We start from the raw sequence: 18,306 nt of genomic DNA, 5'->3' as shown, positions 1-18,306 counted from the left end.
TCAAACCACGTAATACATGTCAGAACAGTGCCTGGCATGTAGCAAACGTAGTATCATCATCATCAGTGTTATCATCAGGGTTAAGAATATAGAAGTTTTATCTATGTGTGTGTCTCTATAATATACGCCTCCCCAGTGAGCAGACGTGTTTAGTTCTGCTCAGTGGAGGTTAACTAAAGCCAATAATTTTTTCAGTGTGTATCTGTTTAGTAATTCGTCTTCACCACATCCTCTACTCTGTAGTTACTGCTTTGTGGTCATAAGTGAGATGCATCCACATGTGGCTGTTCATAGTAAAACAACCTTTGAATGTGTCTTAAATTCTAATAGGAGCTTCTGAGTAGGACATCCTTAGAAACTCAGAAGTTGGATCTGATGGCTGAAATATCCAACTTGAAGTTAAAACTGACGGCTGTAGAGAAGGACAGATTAGATTATGAAGATAGATTCAGAGACACGGAGGTAAGTGACATCTCTCTCTCTCTCTTTAGATACTATGCATGCACATGCGTGTGTGTATATATATGTGTTTCTCACACACACAAGTAGAGCAAGTAGAAATTCCTTGCAATGTGAAAGGGAGGCATTTAATTACTATGTGCTCTCGTTCATTCATGCTTCATTTTTATTTTATTTTATTTTTTGAGGAAGATTAGCCCTGAGCTAACATCTGCTGCCAATCCTCTTTTTGCTAAGGAAGACTGACCCTGAGCTAGCATCCTTACCCGTCTTCCTCTAGTTTATACGTGGGACGCCTGCCACAGCATGGCTTGCCAAGCGGTGCCATGTCATGTCCACACTGGGATCCGAACTGGCAAACCCTGGGCCACAGAGGCAGAACATGCGCACTTAACCGCTTGCGCCACCAGGCTGGTTCCCATGCATGCTTCTTTTTAAGAATAAACTTTATACATTTTTAACACTAAATACTTTTTAGTGACTTTTTATCACTAACCGCTAATGGTAATTTTTATTTTGAGACTTTTGATCTGAATTAATCCTTTCATTAGCCTTTAGAAATACTTTTGACTTGAGAACATTTGGAGCTTCTGTATATCTGTTTTTCAATCTATCCATTCATCTGTCCATCCCTTCCTCCCTCCATCCATCCAACCCTCCAGCCCTCCATCTATCCTTCCATCCATCCATCTATCCATCCATCCCTACTGATTTTCTTCATTGAGGAAATAATGGGTTTAAGTGCATGATTTTACTAGTAGTTATTATTTAGGCATACTGATTATTTACTATATAATAAGTAGATATGTAAATATGTATAGAGAACATGCTTTCATTATAAAAGCATAAAAATTACAGATTTTTAGAGGTCATTTGAGTTCAGCCTTCTACTTTTGGAGATTTTCCTCTTTTCCCTTCCTCTCATTCCCTGACCCCGTGGTGGCCGCATAATGCAATCATAGATTTTATCAATAGATGGACGACATGGCAGTGGCACTAACTCTGGTGCAGGGCAAGAAGTTACAGTGTTTGGAGATGGACAGGTGGTCTTCTGCATTGTGGACACAAAGTCTAGGGGAAGTCTGAACCTGCACAACTGTGGTTAGTTTGGATACAAGATGTTAATCAAACATTAAGACTAAGTTGAAGTAGATGTTTTATGACTTTTTTGTAAGACCCCAGAGCAATATTTACATCTCTTGAGTTTGTCTCCATTTTTAATAAAACCTTTTTTTCCCAGTGCTTCCTTGCTTCCCTCCTGTTATTCTCAATAATATGCAAAGTCATCTGGTCATCAAACTTCCAGTAAACTCAATCCCTGATAATTTTCTAATAAATGCTCAACACTATCGGTAAATGTAGTAGCACATACCCAGAGATCGTAGGATATTCGATAAACTTTGTTTATATGTTAAGTAATCTTCAAAATTAGAACTGAATTGAATATGCTCATTTTCCTATTATTGTTCCCTTAATAAAAATAGAATGTTTCCCTGATTGTTTCATGAATCCAAAATTCTTTAACCTCGTCTAAGAACTTTAGATTATTTGGAGATTAATTTCTAAGAAAATATTGATGTGGAGAAGTACAGGCACTTCCAAGAGATTAGGGGTAAAAGTCTTGAAACCTTGAAAGGTTGAGGACCTGCCTGTCCCAGGAATGACCAACAGGAGATGGTTAGCATCATTCAACAGTGCCCCCTTCTGGTAAGAGCGCAGATGTCAGAAATAGAGTTTCTGTGGAGCTGCGGAGTTCTCTGAAAGGGAAAAGGGAAAGGGAACACGGATTTTCTTTCCAAAAAAGACTGAGCTTCTGATAAGAAATTAGTTGGAAATAATTTGTATTCCATTTTTTAGAGTTTCATACTAAGCAGCTATTTCCAGATTTTTCAGCTTGAGTTATCATGGGAAGATATGACTTCTTTCTTGTTGGAGATGTACATTCATATTTAGGATTTTGCCACAAAAGATTATTGGGTAGGTTTTTTTAGTAGAAAAGTGATCTCAGTTTACAATTCTGTTTTCTTCCATTGTTTCTTATTCTTTGCAAATTGCCGCTATTTCTAAAGGAAGTAGTAAAATACAACAATGCCAAATAGGAATTCAAAGCTGTTTCCTTACAATGAGAAAGTGGGGAAATAATTTTAAAAAGACCAGATTGATGAAGAAAGAAGACTAAGAACTCATATTATGCAAAGATGATTAATAAATGGGAGAAACTGACTTCTTCCTTGAACTTGAATTCTGAACTTGTAGCTAAAAAGTCATTAAATGATGTCAGTTTTTGACCTTATTTGTAAAAGTCCTCTTATTGAAATATTGTATTAATAATAATATTAATAAATAATTACTCTATGATAATGCTAGGTGATGCTTTTCCCCGTTTTATAGGGAACCACAATTTAAAAGCCTATGAGTTTTCTGGGAAGTGTTTTTCCTAGCCTTCATGAGATTGAATTATTACACTTAGAAGTTTAGAATGATCCCTTGTTAACAAAGTTTTATTTCTTGTAGCATTGTTCTATTTGTGCTCTTGTGACATTCTTGTGTAATTCTATTCTGATGTCTGTGAATTTGTGGCTCAGGAATAAATGTCTTGTGAAAGAGAAATAAAAACACATTAACCACTGGTGGGGCCTTCATGGCTTTTAGTAAAAAAGAAAATCATCTCCTTGACAGAGGGTTGGATCCCTTCTTTTGGGGGAGGTCGTATTGTTTAGCATTCTAATTTCTTTTTCCTACTCTCAGGGCTCTGGGTAAAAATATGTCACTATTTCTCAGACTATTTAGACAAATTCTACAAGCAAATTAGTTTTTTAAAAGTGTCAGTAGACTAGGTACCTGATTATGTTTGTATTATAAAAACATTAGGATTGCTTTCTTTTTCATTTTCCAAATATAAAATTCTATTGTGATACTAAATATGTTTGTAAATGACAGGGCCCTCTTCCACCCCAAGTTGAGAATCATTGCTTGAAAGGATTTTAGTTTTGTTCCATTCTCCCAGATTGGGTTGATGAGCAATCTGTATTTTTGTAAACAAATGAAGAAATTATAAAAATATTTTTATAAATATCCATATATCACTGAAAAGGCCCTAAAATTAAATGGCTTTGCTAAAGAAAATTTCTCTGTTGTATTTTTTTTTTATTAAGATTATGATAGATTACAACCTTGTGAGATTTCAGTTGTACATTATTGTTAGTCATGTTTTGGGTACACCACTTCACCCTTTGTGCCCCCCCCCCCCCCCCCTTTTCCCTGGTAACCACTGATCAGTTCTCCTTGTCTATATGTTAACTTCCACCTGTAAGTGGAGTCATATAGAGTTCGTCTTTCTCTGTCTGGCTTATTTCTTTTAACATAATACCCTCAAGGTCCATCCATGTTGATGCGAATGGAACAATTTTGTCCTTTTTTATGGCTGAGTAGTATTCCATTGTGTATATATACCATATCTTCTTTATCCAATCATCAGTTTCTGGGCATTTAGGTTGGTTCCACATCTTGGCTATTGTAAATAAGGCTGCGATGAACATAGGGGTGCATGGGACTCTTGGGATTGCTGATTTCAGGTTCTTAGGATAGATACCCAGTAGTGGGATGGCTGGGTCATAGGGTATTTCTATTTTTAACTTTTTGAGAAATCTCTATACTGTTTTCCATAGTGGCTGCACTAGTTTGCATTCCCACCAACAGTGTATGAGGGTTCCTTTTTCTCCACAACCTTTCCAACATTTGTCACTCTTGGTTTTGGATATTTTTGCCAATCTAACGGGTGTAAGATGATATCTTAGTGTAGTTTTGATTTGCATTTCCCTGATGATTAGTGATGATGAACATCTTTTCATGTGTCTATTGGCCATACTTATATCTTCTTTGGAGAAATGCCTGTTCGTGTCCTCTGCCCATCTTTTGGTCAGGTTGTTTGTTTTTTTTGTTGTTAAGCTGTGTGAGTTCTTTGTATATTATGGAGATTAACCCTTTGTCGGATAAGTAGCTTGTAAATATTTTTTTCCCAATTAGTGGGCTGTGTTTTTGTTTCAATCCTGTTTTCCCTTGCCTTGAAGAAGCTCTTTAGTCTGATGAAGTCCCATTTGTTTATTCTTTCTATTGTTTCCCTCATCTGAGGAGTTATAGTGTCCGAAAAGATTCTTTTGAAACTGATGTCAAAGAGTGTACTGCCTATATTCTCTTCTAGAAGACTTATTGTTTCAGGCCTAATCTTTAGGTCTTTGATCTCTGTTGTATTTTAAAAGAGAGAGTTCATATAGTGATTTTTTTAGTCTACAAATATCTGATCAATGTTTGTGAATGATTAGCCACCTTTCTTAATAAGAATTACAGTCATCTTTTATCTTCATAATCCCATCATTTTGGGCATAGGCTTTGGGAATTTAAAGCAGTGTTTTAAATGCAAAGATGCTTTGATTCTCAAGTAGACACATTTATTTCCGTTTGTCTGACCTAATTCACACAACTTTAACCCAGGACCTGTTGACTTAAGATGTCGAAGCTGCTATTTTGGTACAGTTCAGTGAGTAACTGCTTTCTTGATGCATTTCCTTGTTTCTTTTTGGGCAGGGGCTGATGCAGGAGATCCACGATTTGAGGTTAAGAGTCAGTGAAATGGACAGTGAAAGACTTCAGTATGAAAAAAAGCTGAAATCAACCAAAGTAAGTTTTCCTCAATGGCAAAGATTTCTTAACAAGTAGCTCTACTACTTATATGTGATCAATAATATAAGTAAAATATGTTTTCTACTTAGTCTATGATAAAGAAGATATTTTACAAGTGAATGGAGTTTTTCCCCAAGCTGCAGACCTTTTTGAATTTAAATACTCCTATTCTGAATAAAACTCAGGCTTAACTAGTCTGTTAGAACATAACCTATCACTTCTCTAAATTTTCTAACCTCCTTCATAAACTGATACTATTTTCTTGGTTATTTAGCTTGTGTTTTTCTATCTGTAGTTTCCTTTCACTCCTCTGTCTTCTCTACCAGTCTTTAATGGCCAAACTTTCTAGTATGAAAATCAAAGTGGGTCAGATGCAGTATGAAAAGCAGCGGATGGAACAAAAATGGGAGTCGCTGAAGGTGTGGTAGACTTGGGTAATGGGGTCCATGGCCTGTTGCTTTCTGGCTTGTATTGTTTTGCTGTGATGGTGTTTTCAGTAGCATGTGCATTTCATTTTGTGTGTGTGTCTGGCCTGTTTCTTAAAAATACATTTATTTTTAAATAAAAGCTGGTTAAAGGGATAATGTGATCCCTAATATTGTTTTCAGAATCCTATGAAATAATTAGTGAAAAATAATAAACAAGTAAAATTAAAGTATTCTTTTATAAATTAAATCACACTCTCTCAAACTCTCTGAGATCCAAGCATGGTAAGATAGTTGCAAAAGTTCTCCTGTGAAAGAAGTCTGTTTCATATCAATAGTAGACATTGCTTTCTTCCCTCGAGACTTTCTTCCCTCGACACTTTCTTGAACATAAATGTATACAGCAGTTAACTATATCATGGCACAGTGACAATAGGACAGCACTTCTTGCGAGTGCTACTGAACATTTCTTGTACTTGACGTCCACTCTTACTACAAGTAAGAACTATAGGGCCAATTTCTTTTTTCTTTTCCTTTTTTGAAGAAGATTAGCCCTGAGCTAACATCTGCCACCAATCCTTCTCTTTTTGCTGAGGAAGACTGGCCCTGAACTAACATCTGTGCCCATCTTCTTCCATTTTATATGTGGGATGCCTGCCACAGCATGGCTTGATAAGCAGTACATAGGTCCGTGCCTGGGATCTGAACCAGTGAACCCTAGCCACTGAAGTGGAGTGCACAAACTCAACTACTATGCCGTGAGGCCAGCCCTTATACGGCCAATTTCTTAGCTTCATCAGAGAGCTACATCTTCTCATAGTACTAAGCATTATAAATATCTTTAGTACTAGAGACTGAAAATAATGTGTTATTGAAAATAAAGCTACAGTTATTAGCATTGCATGGCTTTATTTTCTGTGTTAAATAGTCAGCAAAACTTAAATTTACTAAAGCTAATTCTTTACCAAAATGAAACTGAAAATTGAAATGTTAGTAAATAGAACATTGGACTTGGCATCTTTAGTGGCTGTGTAGTTAAAAAAAAAAGAAGAAGATTTAACATCTGTTTTCTAAATCTATTTTTTTCCATTGTTGTAGGAGATTCTGTTCTCTTATCTTGATGGGGATGAATTATTTAGTCCCATGATTTGGCTAAAGTTGTTCAGCACCTGCTACCTTACATGCTAATTAAGCTCTACCTTGTCCGGGGAACATGAATGCCATCTTGAAATGCTGAATCAATGTCGAGCAAGTCTTCATATATACTTTCCAGTTTGCATTTTGTTTTGCTTTTATGACACTAAGCATCTAATTTGATTATCTTCCTTGATTAACTTGGTCAGATTTTTTTAATTTAGCATACGATTTAAACCTTAGGGCTACCGTCGTCCTAATTACATTTTAAAAGATTTCTTTTTAATTTTGTCACAAAGAAACTTGAAATAATTATACCATAATTAGTATAAATTGGACTTTTATTAATTGTCTTGCTTCCTGCTTATCATCGCCATTGTCTGAATTCTGAAGTTTGCATCTAAATTCTTGTAGTTTTTTGTTTCATTTGTAAAAATTGATTATTGACTGAAGAATTAACATAGTCTCTGGATATTCTCTTTTAGTCATAATCTGCTCTTATTAAATGAATTTATCACTTGTAGGAAGAACTGGCATCTTTAAAAGAACAACTGGAAGAAAAGGAATCTGAAGTAAAAAGGCTACAAGAAAAATTGGTGTGCAAGATGAAAGGGGAAGGGATTGAAATACTTGATAGAGGTGAGAATATATATTTAACGTTTATTATCTTATTCGGTTAAAATCGTTCAAGATCTATAAAAGAAACTGATGTTAGTTGATGTGTAATTTAAGCGTCAAAGAAAGAGTAGCAGAAGCCATGTAGGCCTAGGACCACAGGGAATCTTCCAAAACTCTTTACTGTACTTGAGGATCTGTTAACGTCCTCTTCAGCAACTGGAGAAGAGCACCTCTATGCTTTACTTGGTGTTTATTTTAGATTACTGAATTGTAAATTCTCATCATCAGAGAGTTCTTGTCTAAATTGTAATACAAGGGAGTGTCAGAAAGAGTTAAAAGGAACCATTACTATGTCCCAGGATTATTTCCCACTGAACTTAACTTGAGACAACATAAAGTAAGACATTTAGAGACCTTGCCTGCCCTTTTGAGAGAAGAGATGACAGGCTCTGTATCTTTGGAAAATCAATGAAAATTTCTGATCATGCATTGAGTGCTCCATCTTCTAGAAAACAAAAATAGGCTAATTCTCTTTTTGGAAAAGTATATGAATTTATCCAAAAATTGTTTTCATAATTGAGGAGGTGTGTCCTGGATATCATATGGACTGTGATTTCTAATAATGTAGATTATACCTGATAGAAAATAACTTGAATGAAATGTGTTCTTTTGAATTATATTTGGACACGCCTGTAACATCTGACAACACTACATCAAATTTAATCTTTCTTTGTTATTACAAATGATGACTGTGAAAAAAGCAACTTCTGAGTCATTTGAAACAGGATGAATTCCATATAGTGTAGCTTTGGTACGTTTTTATCTATCATGTGCACATTGGTAACATTATTATCTGTACAATGAGGGACTTGAATTAGATTACCTCTAAAGTCTTCTCGGCTCTAGAATACACTGGCTTTATATACCTGTAGGTATCACAATTTTCTGTACGTCAGCAAACTCAATTCATCAAACATTGAGGGAGATGGATTTTTCTCTTCTGTATTTTGGCATATGTAGAATCGTATGTTCTTAAAGGGCATTCATAAATAGGTCATGCTTTTAGGATTTTAAGAAAGAAGTGGAATCATAGGACTTGTGGACTAGAGGATATATTAAAATAGTGCTATCCAAGGACTAGTACTGATCTGTGAACCGATTGTTACCAGTGCACAACCAGATAAAGACAGATTGAGAGCAAGTTTTTACAAACTTCCTGGCAATCTGATGTTGACATAACATCTAACTGCATGATCAGTAGATTCATGTGATTGAACAGGAGATAGACTGTTTCCATGTTGTTACTCACCATGAGTGGTGAGTTGAATGTGATGTAAACAATGTCCTGGTCACGTTCCGGAGGGCTATATTTCAAATTCTACTGGAAATGTAAAAAGAACCAAAGCAACGTTGATGGTTTTTCATCACATATAGTGTAAGAAGCACGTGTACTCCATAGGCCTGATTTTAATACGAGAAAATCAAGGTTCAGAAAAATGAAGTGACAGAGATAGGAACTCACATTTAGGTCTTCTGATTAATTACATTAGATTCTCTTTCTAACCTCCCATGGAGCATTATGTACTGTATTACCAACCCTAAACTCACAAAATAATGCTTAATATTCAGTCTTTATGAGGTTAAAGTGTTATAGGTAAAAGGAGACTAAATAATAGTGCTTTAAAAATACCATTTATTGTTGTAATGTATGCTAACCTCCAATTCGATGGGTTTTCCTGCACAGATGAAAATTTTAAAAAGAAGCTCAAAGACAAAAGTAAGGTTTTTGGTGTATTTCCATCAGCCCTTACATTCACCAAAAGTACTACTCAGACTCTTCTTTGCATGTGTTTTAAAAACATTTCTCTCACCAAAGATGTAGAGTTGCTTCATCGATAAACTCTCCATTTCTTCAGAGTGTACAAAATAGAGAGTTAACAAACAAAAAATAAAAACAAGGAGTAAAAGATCATTTTGCAGATTTTATCTGACTCAGCTCTTTTGTTCCACAGGATATGACAGGGCGCCCAGAGAGCTGGACGGAGAAAGTGTTTTCTCTGTGGCCCAGGAGATACAGGGTCAGAGGAGAAAATAATGTTTATACTCCTGTGAGAACTTACTGTTTTTAAGGTTTTACCATAGTTGAAAGATCCTTTCATACTTTTGCTTTTCATTGTTTTGTAGCTCACTTTTTACTGACATCTACATTAGAAGCTTCTTTAAACATACCCTCTTGATGTTAGAAAAGAGATTGCAGGCCGATTACTAGAACCCAGATTACTTAATGCAGGATGAAGATAAATCCCTAATGGACTCTTTCCTCCAGACTTTGAATTCTTAAGTCAAGGGAATTTGCCTTAGGAAAAAAAAAAAGGCAATTCCTAAAGGATGTACCTTAATTGAAAATGTTATATCAGTGCTGTGCGGTGCACTGTTGTTTTAAAAACTATCTATTTAAAAACGAGTAGGGTTTTTTTCTCAGAAGGCGGCAAACTTAGCTGAATTTTTTTCTCTGTTGTAGTTTTTTAAATTTGTGATTTCATTTTAGGTTGACTTTTCATCTTTAAAATATTTATTCTGGGGCCGGCCCAGTGGCGCAGTGGTTAAGTTTGCACGTTCTTGCTTCTCGGCGGCCCGGGGTTCGCCAGTTCGGATCCCGGGTGCGGACATGGCACTGGTTGGCAAAAGCCATGCTGTGGTAGGCATCCCACGTATAAAGCAGAGGAAGATGGGCATGGATGTTAGCTTAGGGCCAGTCTTCCTCAGCAAAAAGAGGAGGATTGGCAGATGTTAGCTCAGGGCAATCTTCCTCAAAAAAAATAATGATGATTTATTCTGTTATTAAAATAACATGCTTTTGTATTTGAATATCACATTTTAAGGGAAATCCCTTTGGGCTTACTTTGCCCTTTATGTTTTAAAATCATATTGGAAATGAAGTTTATAGATGAAGCAAAGTACTTATCCTTCTGTACAGAACCTACAACCAGCTTCTTAGCATGACTCCTCATGTAAATATCACATTCCATCAGGCACTTTCCATGCGTGTCTCCATCTTGGTTATAACTGAATTATCATTTTAATATAATTTTTTCTGCTTTTGTCATCATGTACACTGTTCATTGCTTTTGCCCACTGCTTTATAGGTTCCTTTTTTGAAAACTTCGTGTTTTTATTGTTATAGCACTGAAATTCATCTTCAGTGTTCTCATGAGGATTTTGGTGTTGCTTTGAGAGAGAGTAGTTAGCTCTCTTACCCGTACTGTTTTCTTTCTGGAATGATGACTATTCAGGTGAGACGGAAGGTGTTCATTTTTCAGATTTTCCCTAAAACAGAATATGGATGGTAGCTGTGCCCTTTTAAAAACAAAACAAAACGAATCATTAACATCTTTACCTTAAAACATTTCAATTGGAAGAGTCAGCTTCTCGTTATCGTCACATGTGTTAACTAAACTGGCTTCTGATTTGATGTTGTGATATTTTCAGATATTGAAGTACAAAAAATGAAAAAGGCTGTGGAATCTTTGATGGCAGCAAATGAAGAAAAGGTATCTAGACAAATTTTAAATATTTATGTGGATGTGTTGTGACACCGTTTTGATCATTCCATGCATTTTCTTGAACTATCCTAGTTTGAAAGAACGTACCCTGAACACTACTGGCATTAAGGGGCAAACATTGTCCCTTCCTGTCTAAGTGTGCCCACTCTTGGTGGTGGCAGTTGCAATTGTGACTATGTGCATAGGAATGCAGACCAGCAGCACTGGCTCCACTGAGAATTCTCTCACCCCTCCCCTCATGAATTTAGAAAATATTCAGGCTATCAGATCTGTTCTTTATATTCAGGCAACATGTGAGAGAAAGGATACAGTCCATCATGGTACATCTTTTCTGTGAGCACTGGAAATTCTGGGCTACAATAGGAACTCTAGAGGAAGTAGCCCATGACAACTTTAGCTTCCTGGTCATGTTGATTTTCTTTTCCATGTATATGTTATTTCCTTCATACTCCTGGTCTCTTTCACATCTGGGATTGTTTCTGCTTTTCTGGGTGGTGAGATACTGGAAAACAGAGGCACAGGCTCCATGAAATCAAGTATGGCCCTAGGCCATGTTTTAGCTACATTGGCTTAATGCCAGGGTCTCCAGGAGTTCGTTGCTTCTCCTCACTTCATCCTGCCAAGAGCAGGGATGCAGTTACCCTACTAAGGTAATGTAAGGCTTACCTTACCTGACCAGCCATACATCTGGCAAGTGGCAACAGTTGGATTCGGCTCCTACCATCAGAACTGCTCTCTCCTCATGTCCCTTAATGAATAGAGCAACAAGGCATTTTCCCAAGAAAAAAGTAATTGCAAGGAAGTAAAAAGCAAGCAAATGCCAGAGAACTTCATCTTGATCTTTTTCTCTTATCATAAGTTTCTTTCTCCAATTCTTGCCTACTCCATTGTACTTGTTTCTTTGTTTTTGCCTTTCATTCTCTTTATCTGCTTTTTATTCTATGAAAATAAATTCCTTGTCCTACCCACCCACATGTTTTTCCTAGTCTTTTTTTGCTAGTCTTTCTCACTGTTGAATAAAAAGAAAGATCATTAGCAAGCTTCCCATATAGTTTTTATTTAAGAAAATAATCACTGAAATTTATTTTGTTTTGATTTATCTCCTTTAAAAAGCAACAATAACAAACAAAACTCTCCATGTTGAATGAGGGCTTGCTAGATGCTCAAACTGCTGTAGGAGCACCAGGACCACCACTTCATGGTGGTTCCAGATGGCTTCAGAGAGCACATAGTTGAGCAAATTCTGAAGAATAGCAAGAGTTCGTCAGGAAAATGAAGGCTTCTAGGCAAGGGATCCATGAGCGAAAACGTGTCTCGAAAACCAACGCTTGAAACAGCCCAGTGCATGCTGGGAGCATGAGATACAGGTGGAGGGGGGTGTATGAAGCTGATAAAAGAGCTACAGTGAGATGTTATGGGACCTGGTATGCTAGGCTGATAATTTGAGGTCTTAGCTTGTAGACCTTGGGCAGTGATATAATTAAATTGCCATTTTACAAAGCTAACTCTGGTGGCAGAATGGAGGCAAGAATAAGGGAGGGAGAGTGAAGACAGAACAATTAAGAGGCTGTTGAAATAGTCTAGGTGAGAAATGAAGAAGCGTTTGTAGGGGAGGAAGAGAATTCCTCTACCCTGTCTAGGTCTTTCTAGCTGGTTTATGAATTAAATTGATGTGAGATAGAATAATAGGAGAAAATCAAACAAAGCTTTATAACATGTATACATGAGAGAAACCCAGAAAAGCTGAGTAACTCACCAAAATGTCTGAGCTGCCAGCTTAAATATCATCTTCAGCTGAAGACAAAAGAGGATGTTGGGGGTAGTGGTTTGGGACTTCAAAGGGGAGGAAGGCAATTCACATGGAAACAGAAAAACAAATGTTTGGTAAACAGAACTTTGATAAATCAGAGTGGGTTCAGCAAAGATCCTCCCAGTCTACCTATCCCCAGAGTTATCTATGGCGATGGCCTGTCCTGGGGACAGGTCTTTTATCTTAAATTCATTTAGGCAGTTAGGGGGGAAGTCAAAGTCTCTTTCACAGTCTTTCATTCTTAAAAATAATCAAGGCAAAGAGACATATTTTGAGGTGGTTAATTCTGATCCCCCACAGGCTGAAATAAGGCAATGGCAGTGAAGTGGTAAGGAGGGAAGAGATTTTAGAAAAATTTACAGGTTGATGAGATTTTAAAATCTTTGGATTTGAGAGTAAGTTTCTGGTTGGGGCAACAGGGTGAGTGATGATGCCTTCAAAGGATTAAGAGAATCCAAGCAGTGGTTCAAGGACTGGGGGCAAAGAATGAGCTTAATTTTAGATATATTCAATTTGATGTGCTCATGGTACATTTAAAAGATTTCTCATAGAAAGTTGGAAAATGAATCTCAATTTTAGATTAATGTAGAATTATAGATTGATGGAGAGTGAACCCTATCAATTTTAGGAGATATAAGGAATTGTAGATTGATGGAAACTAAACTATAGTTGATGTATCAGTTAGCTTTTGCTCTATGACAAATCACATTATTATTTCTCATACTTTTGGGGATTGACTAGCTGGTTCTTCTGGTCTGGGCTGGCTTAGCTGATCTCTACTGTTAGCTGAAAGCTGGGATGGAGCTGGATGGTCTCGGATGGTGTGACTCAAATGTCTGGTGGTTGACAGACCAGTCTAGGTGGGCCCCAGCTGTGATGTCTTTTCTCCAAATGGTCTCTCATCCTTCAGTAGACTAGCCTATGCTTCTTCATATAGTGGCCTCTGGGTTCCCTAGAGCAGCAAGAGAGGGCAAGCCCCAATGTGAAAATACTTTTCAAGCCTTTCTTGAATCGTATTTGTTGATATGTCATTGGCCAAAGCAAATCACATGGTCAAGCCCAAAATCCCTGTGGGAGGAGCTAGGGAGACCATCTTTATAATCCACCACAGTGAAGGCATGGGAAAAAGAAGAGGGTAAGGACAAAACCTTGAATGTCTAACATTTTATACTCCATGTAGGGAAGATAGTGGGGATTATGGAAGTAGAATATCTACCTGGTCAAGGGATTAAGAAGTCAAAATAAAAGAAAAGAAAGAGTGGAAAGAAAAGTGAAAGGAGAAGGAAAGGGTGGGGTCAATTAAGTGCCAAATAGAGGTCAATTTAGAAAAAGGATGAAAAGTGTTCATTGTTTTTAGTAAACAAAAGGTCCCTGGTGACTGGTTGATGGACTTTAGTGGAGTGTTTTGAGAGGAAAAAGCCAGGTGGTAATTAATGATGGCTGATAAAGACAGCAGGTGTAGATCTTTTTTTTCAAGACCTGACACATAGGTTAGGGAGGAGAATAAAGTTGATTTTTTTTCCTTGTTTTTTTGTTTTGTATCTTATTACCTTGTTTTGTTTTTGTTTTTTAAAGATGGCAGCTGAAGGATAGGATCTCTAAATTTAGAGGTACTTTTTCTATATCTCTGATGTATGTAGGAAAAGTATTCTAGATATTACCAGTTTTACTAAAGTCTAGAAGTATTCTTTGAATAATGTAAATAATTCACGTCTACGTATTCTTTGTGTCACAATTACTTTTACTGCTTAAAATCATAGTATTAAAGCTGATAATTTATTTTGTTAATAGGATCGGAAAATAGAAGATCTTCGACAATGCTTGAACAGGTACAAGAAAATGCAAGATACGGTGGTATTGGCCCAAGGTAAAAAAGGTAGTGTAGCTCTAAAGGTTTTTCTACTTTACTTGATCTTAAGGGGCTATGAACTTTTATATTTGACCTCAATTTTGTTCATGGAGCATATCATTTACCAAATTAGATAGCTCATTCATTCACTCAACAATGTTATTAGGCATCTGTTCTCTGCCAGAAAGTAGGTAGGCTAATGAGCCTACCGTAGATTGGTTGGTCAGGGAAAGCCTCTTCAAGGAGTTGATTAGATAGCATTCCAGGGAGAAAGAATAATCACATATGCAAGAGCCTAGGGGAAAAAAGAAGTTGGTCTGTTGAAGAAGAAGACTAGTGTGAGTGGAAGGTAGTGAGCAGAGGGGAGAGTGAGATGAGATGGTAGAGGTGAGCACCTGCCAGGTCATGCAGGTGAGGAGTTTGGCTCTTACTTGAGCCCACAGGGATGCCCTGAAGGGTCTTAACAAGTCCACGACATGATCTTTGTAACAAATGGACCATATTGGGAGGGAGCAGCAGTGGAAGGAAGGAAAGACAATCAAGAGACTCTTGCAGTGTTTTAAGTGGAAGGATCTGATGGTACTGATTGGAAATATATTTTAGTGTTAGAATCAACAGGATAGTGTGATGAATTAGATGAGGAGGGTGAAGAAGAGGAAAGAATCAAGAAAGATCAACATTCTGACTAAAGCAACTAGGCAGCTGATGGTTCCATTTGCCAAGGTGGAGAAGCCTAGAGAAGGAACATTGGAATGGTTAAGGGGGATTGTGTTCAGCTTTGAATATATTAAGTTAAATAAAAAAGAAAAGAAACAAACCTGTAGGACATCTAAGTAAAGATAGTTATACATTTTGTTCTATTTGTTATTATTTTATCTGTAGATGGGCCAATTGGTCATCCTCAGATGTGGAAAAGCTTTGGGAGTCACTCAAAACAAACAACGGTGTTAAGAACTTTGAAAGTTTCTTGTTTATTAGCAATGCATAGGTGGGGTTATTTGCTCTACACATAAGAACTAGAAATAAATAAGTCTTTTGAAAGGTAGTTGTGAAACAGTCAGATTTTGAAATTTTAGTTTTGATGAGTTCACAAACAGAAAATCCTGCTTTGGACCAGAATTTTTGGGGGGGAAAATGGATCTTCATCTTTTCACAGGGCCTGGCATATATTAAGACTTTATAAATATCTGAATGAGCTAGTGTACCTCTAATTGTTAGTGTTGACTTACGGCATTTCTCGTCACTCTGCATTTCTATACCTTAAAAAGAGTCTCTCTTTTAAGGAATATTGCAAATTAGCAAGTAATTAATTGTTACAAAAATATAGCATTTAAAACATTGTTTCATTTTATAGAATCTCAATGCTCTAATTCTTATGTTTAAAAATCAAGGAAGAGCAGATTAATTCCAGTAATTAGCCTATATTGTAAAACATTTAGAAAGTAGAAAAAAGGGGTGAAAATCACTTATGATTGCATTCGCATGATCCCTATTGGTATTTTCATGTATTTCTTTCCAGTCTTTTTTCTGTGCATATAAATATGTAGCTAAAAGAGCTGGTTTTTAACCATATACAGCAGGATAGATTTTCATAACCATTGAAAATGATGTCTTGTTCCAGTGAGGAGTTATATAAATAGTGATTTCTCACTAGGATTTATATTTATTTAGTTAATCCTCATGCAATTCTAATAACATCTAAATTCTAATAAAATTAGAATGAAAGTCTGTTAAAACCTAAATTAAGAAGCTATGTCTGGTTTAGTATCTTTAAGCAAGTATATGATTTACCATTTTATATGATTCAGAGACTAGAGTTGTAAGCATCATTCTTTCTGTTTTTAAAAGAATATCTGGCACTGGGTTGTTCTGCACTTAATTCTTTTCATTTCTAGAGTGTAAAAAAATTCTCAAAAGTTCTGCTTTGCTGGATATATGCTTACTTTTCTTCATCAGGCTGTTCTTTCTGCTTTAAAATGAATGGCACAAAGGGATCCTTTCAAGGAATCAAAAGATCTTCTATCTTTTTTCTTGTCCTTTGTTCCTTTCTATGGTTTTTTAAGAGCACAGTAGTGACGAAAATTGAGTTGTTCAAATAGTGACTTTGTCGCTATTCAGAATTGGTTTCTTGTACCACTAGTATTCCTCGCTGTGGTTATTTCTGAACTGAAATTTGTAAAACCCCAGATTTTGAAACAAAATTACAGGAGGGTTGTTGAACTAAATTAACTTTTAATTTCAATCCTGTGAGTCCATCATTGTACATATTAATACCACTATTAATTAATACCACGACTGGATACGCATGTGGCCTAAGAGCCCCTGGGCCTCAGGTGCTCCCAGTTGAAGATGTTGTTTCCTAGGTCACATGTTGTTTTGCAAGTGATGCCAGGAGAAGTGGCCTCCTTGATTTTTGAGGATCAGAAAAATTTTTACTTTCAATATAATTGGGCTTCTTATCTTCCTCCGAAAATGAAATAGAAATGAAAAGTTGCTGTTGACCTCTTTTTGCTTTGTCTTTTCCTAGGCCAAGATGGCGACTACGAAGATCTGCTCACTTCCAGTTCCATTTCCACTTTGCTGGACGTGCAGAGTTTTAGTGATCTGGAGAAAAGTCTATCACCTATACCAGTAATGGGATCTCCCAGTCATGACCCGTTTAACACAAGTGTTCCAGAAGAGGTATTTACTGACTCTTAATATTTTCTTCATGTTGAAGAGATTGTGTTCTTGAAAGGCAAAGTGCTGTTGATAACATGAAAGACATGGATTCTTTTCTCAGTTCAATTACTGACTTGGTTTGTCCTGGCAGGTTTTGGGTCCTATAGGTCTTTATTTGAAATGTGTTTTTTCCTCCTCTCTTTAATAATTAAATGCCTTGAGCAATGTCAAAATTGCTTATAATTCAAGAAGAATATATGAATCCCTTGGAGATAGATGTCACCTTAAATATGAGATTGTAATCTACTTATTAAGGAGTAAAAAAGGGAATAAAGTGGGGATAAAATTAGATTGTAGAAAGAAGTTGATTTTAGTCCCTTCTGATGGTGACTCTGAATGATGATGGAATAAAATTTCCCTTTGATTTCTTTAGACTTGGAAAAAGCAACTGGAGGGAAATAAACAGTCTTAAAATCATTTATCTTACTTTCACATCAAACTGGCAGCAAAGTCTGCTTCCATCATCTGTTGCACACTGCTCCAAAACTTCGTAGCTTGAATGACATTTATCTTGCCGACAAATCTGCCATTTGGGCAAGGCTTAGCAGGAACGTCTTGTCTCTCCTTCACTTGGCAGCAGCTGGAGTGGCACAAAGGCTTGGGCTCGAGTCATCTGAAGGCTACTTGTTCATATGTCTGGTGGTTGAGGCTGGCTGTTGCCTGGGACCTCACCTGAGGCTCTGGCTGGAACCACTACATGTGACTGCTTGGCTTCCCCACAGTATGGTGGCTGGATCGTAAGGATGAGCATCCCAAGAAAAGGACTAGGCAAATTTATATTACCTTCTGTGACATATCTCAGAAGTCACATAGCATCTCTTCTCCTATAGTCTTAGGCCCACCCAGATTCATGCAGATGAAACATACAGACCCCACCTCTTGATGGAGAAGTGACAATACCACATTGTAAGAAGAATGCGTCGGGTGGGATATATTGGTGCAATCATATTTGGAAAATACAATCTGCCCCTCCACTCTCTGGCTACAGTAATTTACATCTCTCTCCCATGTCAAATGCACTCATCCCCTCTCCAAAGACCCCTCAGT

At 36.8% G+C, this 18,306-nt stretch overlaps 1 protein-coding gene across 9 annotated transcripts in view; it reads left to right on the top strand.

Moving 5' to 3' along the window:
• Window positions 1-18,306, top strand: part of PPFIBP1 (PPFIA binding protein 1) — a 168,659-nt gene that overhangs the window by 125,841 nt on the left and 24,512 nt on the right. For 3 of the 9 annotated variants that reach the window (XM_046657117.1, XM_046657136.1, XM_046657106.1), the window contains 8 exons: window positions 331-462; window positions 5,044-5,136; window positions 5,466-5,558; window positions 7,223-7,337; window positions 9,061-9,093; window positions 10,806-10,867; window positions 14,481-14,565; window positions 17,066-17,220. In XM_046657117.1, the coding sequence (XP_046513073.1) occupies window positions 331-462; window positions 5,044-5,136; window positions 5,466-5,558; window positions 7,223-7,337; window positions 9,061-9,093; window positions 10,806-10,867; window positions 14,481-14,565; window positions 17,066-17,220 (768 nt within the window). The remainder of the gene's footprint in view (window positions 1-330; window positions 463-5,043; window positions 5,137-5,465; window positions 5,559-7,222; window positions 7,338-9,060; window positions 9,094-10,805; window positions 10,868-14,480; window positions 14,566-17,065; window positions 17,221-18,306) is intronic. The other 6 variants (XM_046657128.1, XM_046657159.1, XM_046657151.1 and 3 more) reach the window with 6 other exon arrangements.

This window comes from Equus quagga, chromosome 1 (assembly GCF_021613505.1).
Source record: "Equus quagga isolate Etosha38 chromosome 1, UCLA_HA_Equagga_1.0, whole genome shotgun sequence".
Taxonomy (NCBI): Eukaryota; Metazoa; Chordata; class Mammalia; order Perissodactyla; family Equidae; genus Equus; species Equus quagga.
This window is presented reverse-complemented; position numbering and strand designations above follow the sequence as displayed.